We start from the raw sequence: 6,000 nt of genomic DNA on the forward strand, positions 1-6,000 counted from the left end.
TTCTCTCTGTGTACTTCTTATTGTACTTTGTTGAAGAAATGATGACATGATGTCTTCCTAAGAGCTAAAGTTATGTGTAGCAAGACCTAGAACCCACCTACATGTTGTCCTTATGTTGAGCCACAAACTCTATTGTAGTGCCCATAACCTCCTCATGCATGAAATCACAGATGACATAAAGAGCCTTAATGCGGACAATGCATATCACCCACCTGTGATACCCCGTTCCCCCTCTCCCCCTGAATGATGTCCTTAGGTGCTACGCTAACTGTCCACCAGTGTTTCGCGTGGCAGACAGCTCATCCTGGTTGACCTTTTTACCAGTGGTGTCGGCTAACAAGCAAAGGTGTTCCGCTGTTTGCATTGGGGGCTACTTAATAAATAATAATAATAAAAGATTTATAAAACGCATAGATACTTCAGAAGATGTGTCCCAGCGCTGGGGAGGTCTAGCTTCCAAGGAGGGGACACAGAAAGCCTAATAGAAATAGAAGATCTATTTAAAAAGACACGTTTTGAGGTTTTTCTTGAATTTTCTTCGTTTGTCTCAGATGCAGCGGAAGAGAGTTCCATTGCTTTAGTGACAAAAAGCTAAACAAACTGCCCCCGAGTCGAACTTTCTTTAATGTGGGGACTTCTAAGTTTGGACCAAAAACTCTAACTTAGACCAAAAGTCTAACTTTAGTAATTGTAAAGTTAGACTTCAGGTCTAAACTTAGACTTTTGGTCTAAGTTTACCTTTGTGAATCAGGCCCTTAGATATTTTGGCTTGATAAGAAATGTTTTCAGATAGATCTCCAGTACTGACATGTCTAGTTTACCTTGGGTTACCTTATTAATAGCTTATGGCTTTCAATAGCGTATGTCTAATATTAGGTGCTTGGGCAGTAGATATTTCTGGAACCTTCTTTAACCTCTGTTTTGAAATCTATCCTAGGCAACAGAAGAAGACCAGGCTGAAAAACATAGGATTATGATCCAGGAAGCTTTGCAGCAGGCATCCGTGGGGCTTGGCGATCAGCATCACTTGGTGGTCTCATCAGAGGATGTGGAGGGCATTGAAACAGTGACTGTCTTCACACAGGGGGAAGAGACCTCCGAGTTTATAGTCTACGTACAGGAAGCCATGCCATCCTTGGAGGTACAGACTATAGAACAAGCTGTTGAGGAGACCCGAAGCAGGGTGATCGAAGGCACATACAAACTGGTTTAAGATGCTGCCAGGAAATCCACAAATACGTATTCTTGGCCCATGATTATCGTACTCTACAGATTACGGGTACACAGCTTTGTAATGAGCCAAAGAAATCCTTTCTGTAGAGCAGTGTTGTTACTCAAAATGGCGTCCGTCTCCTGAACGATATGAAGACAACAGTCCTGAAGCTTTTGTGGGGCCCCGGAAGAAACATTATGTGGCTCCCACACTGTTTTTCCTACAAGGAGCCCCCCATTTAGTGAAAAAAAATGTTTTCTGGGGAAACAATGTAACTTTACAAAGCAGCTTTAGTCGTTTTTGCCACCTATTTGCGCACACGTCATGTTGCTCTGCCATGATGGAACTGGCAAGGTTTACTTGCATCTTCTTGCTCTGGGCCCTTGGAAAAGAACCCGGCAAGGGGGGTGGGGGGCTGGAGAAAAGAGTCCTTGCTTCTCTCCCTTTGTGCTTGCCCTGGGTGAGGTGGGCCCTGTAGTTGCTTATATTTTATCTATTAACAATAAAAGCTCACACATACACAAATGCCTTGGGACGAGAACCGCTCCCTGGATGGTTGGAGCACTACTACATGGTAGGGCCCAAATGGATTCATGTTAAGCTCCTTTTGTATGTTTCAGTGCTTCTAAAACATAACAAAAACACACGAGGAAGAACCGAATTAAGATGCGTTTCAGTCTTTAGAATAAGTATTAAAAAGGGTGCAATCCTGTTATTTTCAGCAAAAACTTTGTGGCGATAACCTTCTGTGTTCGAAGATTTCACGGCCATATTGTTTCCGTTATTACTGGTATGCGTGCTGTGCACTCACACCTTGTCAAGTATGTATTTTAATTTGTGCCTCAGTTTCCCATGCAGGCAGATGAATCCCTAACAAACTTTTCGAATCGTTAGGAAAATGCATGGAATACACAGTGTTGCATCTATCAAAATATCTGAATGTTTCTTACATTACTATTATTTCCATGTGACTTTTTCGTATGTTACCTTTTCCTAGTTTCCTTTTCGTGCAGAGACAGGAGGTGCGTGCAATAATATCAGACATTTCATATCCAGTCTGGGGCGAAGGGCATCTCCCTTGCTTGCATTAGGGACCATGGTACCCTTGCTACACCACTGAGCTGGTGGTAGTTACCCTCACTGGCTGAGAGACAAGCAACTGGTCTTTTATGAAGCATAATTCAGAGATTACAAATTGGAAAAGAGGTGCTCGGTAATACTGCACAAATCATGTTTTTCTATTTTTTATGCCGTGCCTAAACAGGACAGCCTTAACCTCACAATTATTTACGAAAATTACATGTTTTACTTACATATATACAGTATTAAAGTGCACTAATTACAAACTTTCTGGTGATCTTTTATTTTACATTTGTGTTCCAGTGTTTTATGTTGTGATAAAATTCTGCATTTTGAGTACATTAGCGCAAATGTCTGTTTTTCTGATGGATACTTCTAACCACAGATTCCTCACCATTAGAATGTCCTCAGGTGCCAGACTAGATCCAGAAGACTTGAACAGCATTGCTCCCTTGCACCAGTAGGCGTCGTCGTGCGACTCCGCATTGATTTCGTTCTCTCCCGGAAGTGACAATAGAGCTGCATTTGAGTCCCCCTGTGCGTTAATATCAGTACCTTTCTTTTTGTGCCTATGTACACAGATCCAACGCTCACTCCTTCCTTTTCCTGGTCAATTGACAAGTTTTTCTCAAAATTCTTCTTTTATTACAAATACATTACCCGTTATGTATTGAGTAGCACTGACTGCTTCGGCAGGGCGGTCTGCACTAGCGTGATGCTTCATCATCTCTCTTGGAAGCAGTTGAGGTATGTCTTTGGTGACATGCAGTCCGGGTTGATGCCATTCAATAGATCTCGCCTTCTTTGGAGAAAAGGCTGATTCTGTGCTAGAACTCACTAAAGAGAGCCGGGCCATGTTGCATTCCTTAGGCCAATCTACTCCAGCTGAACGGTACCCTCAGCACTTGTGCCACTTTTTAGGCTACTCTAAGGTTTGGCATTTTAGCACACCTGTGGATGTTGGGGATGTTGAAGGCAGGCTTACCCCAGTAGGTCGTGAACCACCTCCAGACAATGGCGAACCTCCTAGATCCATTAAGGTTACACTGCACTCCTTCACAAAGGCTTCCTTTCATTGGGGCCGTTAAAGATACGGTGCTGTTTCGCGCACTCCCTCTGTCACAACGAGTCCAGAACATTCGGGCTGTGATTCTAATGTTTAAGCGTTGCTCTTGGATCTCAGTGAGAGTGGGTCTGAGGCATCTTGGTCTAATACATCCTGTTTGTTGGCCATGCCAGGTTGGACATGTGGGCTCTGCAGTGAAACCTGAAATCTCAGTAGATCCAGCACCAGTGGAACGTGTCCGATTCCATCCAGGTTTCAAAGAAGACTGCAAAAGACCTGCAGTAGTGGCTGCTGGATCACAATTAGACCAGTGGCAGACCTCTGTGCCAGCTGGAGCTGATGGTGGTGATCGATGCAGCATTACTCGGATGAGGGAATTATCTAGGAGGAGTGAATATCTGAGGACTCTGGTCTATGGCAGAGACCAAGCTCTACATCATCATGTTGACTTTGCGGGCCATTCGCTTGACACTGAGAGCCTTTCTCTTGTTACTCAAAGGGAGACTGATACAGGTTCTCTTTGACAACAACACCAACACTAGGCACTGAAACAAGGAATGTAGAATGTGGTCTTGGATCCTGTGCCAAGAGGCACTGAATCTCTGGCACTGACTGGACACTCAAGGTATTTCCCTGGTCGTTAACCATTTGGCAGGATCTTTGAACGACATGGTGTACAAAGTCAGACGGCGGAGCCTGGCGGATCACTAATGGTGGTTACATCCTAAGGTGGCATCTTCCTGCAATATGGAGCACCCTGCTTCAATCTTTTTGCCACCTTTGAGAGTTGACAGTGTCAAAACGTTTGTGTGCTGGAGTTCCCATGATGGCTCTATCTCGGAGACTCCTGGCGAGAACGCGCAGTGTCAAAACGTTTGCATGCTGGAGTTTCCTTGAAGGCTCTGTCTGAAACACAGGATTCCTGCATGCCTTTCCACACTGCCTAACCTGCCCAAGTTCAGAAGATCAGGAACAACCACACCCAAGTCACCCTAGTGGCTACGGATTGGGTGGTACTGAGGTACTGGGTTTTTAGGAACCGGTACCGAACCGGTAACCCAGCGGTGCCAGGGGATCAACACACCAAAGACCTCGGGTTCTCCTGAGTCAGACCCACAGAAACTTCAGAGTCTTCTAGGTGAAGTCAAAGATTAGTTTATTGGCTGCAACCAAGGTGACAGGGTCCTAGAAGTACAATGCCAGTATATTCAGGAGACTGCACACTTTCACAAAGTTAGGCTTCTCTTCTTATACATAACATTTGCCCTTTGGCGAAACATTCCTTGGGTGAGCGGTATTTCATTTATGGTTACTGATTACAAAAGAAAGCAGAGTCATGATGACATGTACATATTTCACGTTGTGATGCCCATAACAAATCATCCGGCAAGGCCCAACATTTCATCAGATATAGCTGGACCCCTAATAAAAAATGGTCACCTCCCCACCATAAAATAAATGAGGAAAAGGAAAGAAGAAAGATGTGAGCGAGATATGGCAGGTGTGCGTGCTGAAATGGCTTTATGGCCGGTTGGGCCTAGATACTATCTTGCTTGGTCACTGGGAGGGAACTGACCTAACGAGCTCGGCCTGGGGCAATGGTTCTAACTTGTACTGGGGTCAGGAAGAAGTCGATTAAGGAGTACGTGTCCTTGTGGAATCAAATTCGACTGGATTAAGGCCTATGAAAAGGGCAACATGCAATTAAGGGTTCAGAAGGTAAATGACGATTTCGAGGTGAAATTGTCACTCGAATATACTGAAAATACATGTGCTTGATGTACTCGTCATTTCCGGTCTTTTGATACCAAATTCGTCCTATTTCGGCGAAGTTTTTATTCTCGAGTCCGGTACTGTTACGGATCCATATTTTTCAGAACCACAGACCCTCCTTTTGCCCTTACATAGGCAATTAATCTATCCTTATGTTAATCTGAGTCCAGATCTATATTCCTAAAGTCATTGAGGTGTTGCTGCAACATCATTCTAGTGCTGAGTTCGTGTCTTGACACAGGCTTCCTTACACATGATGTAGCACAGAGGCCACATATTGCAGGAGCACACTGTATGCATAGACAGAACAGGAAAAGAATGGCTAAGACCATCCCAATGACCATCAGAATTTTCCATCCCCAGGCAGATATCAGTCCCCAGAGCCATCCCATTAATGACCAATCTCCGTTATCCACATGAATAGATTCGGAAATCTTATGTAGTTTGGAGATGGCCCCGTACACTGTTGGAGCATTATCTGGAATGAAAATGCAACAACTGGACTGGATCAATTTGCATACTCCACCCCGGTCCGCAAGTATTACATCTAAAGCGACCCGGTTCTGAAGGGTCATCAGTCGATCCGACTGGAGCTCAGCAGTCAGGTTACTAAGGGGACCGGCAGTCTCGATCACAGTGGATTCAACTACCCTTGTCAATTGCCTTATGTTTCTGCTGTTAACCATGGCTCCCCAGAACGGCAGAATACCCATTGCAAAGTCACCAAATTCTTGACCCGCAGTGTCTTCTTTACTCAAAACACCTCGGACTGTCCTTGTCCGATGGTAATCCGCCGCTGCTGTGTAGGTGGGAGGTAACAGGAATGAAACAAAACATGAGCCCGAGAAGTCAGGGGGCAACCATGTAT

General features: G+C 44.7%; 1 protein-coding gene across 1 annotated transcript in view; it reads left to right on the forward strand.

Annotated features, from left to right (window-relative positions):
• Positions 1 to 2,559, forward strand: part of ZFAT (zinc finger and AT-hook domain containing) — a 985,201-nt gene extending 982,642 nt beyond the window's left edge. Inside the window, exon 16 of the mRNA XM_078686715.1 lies at positions 938 to 2,559. Coding sequence (XP_078542841.1) covers positions 938 to 1,213 — 276 coding nt within the window. The 3' untranslated portion in view covers positions 1,214 to 2,559. The remainder of the gene's footprint in view (positions 1 to 937) is intronic.
• The last annotated feature ends 3,441 nt before the right edge of the window (positions 2,560 to 6,000 follow it).

The sequence above is a fragment of the Lissotriton helveticus genome, chromosome 4_1 (genome assembly GCF_964261635.1).
Source record: "Lissotriton helveticus chromosome 4_1, aLisHel1.1, whole genome shotgun sequence".
NCBI classification, from domain to species: domain Eukaryota; kingdom Metazoa; phylum Chordata; class Amphibia; order Caudata; family Salamandridae; genus Lissotriton; species Lissotriton helveticus.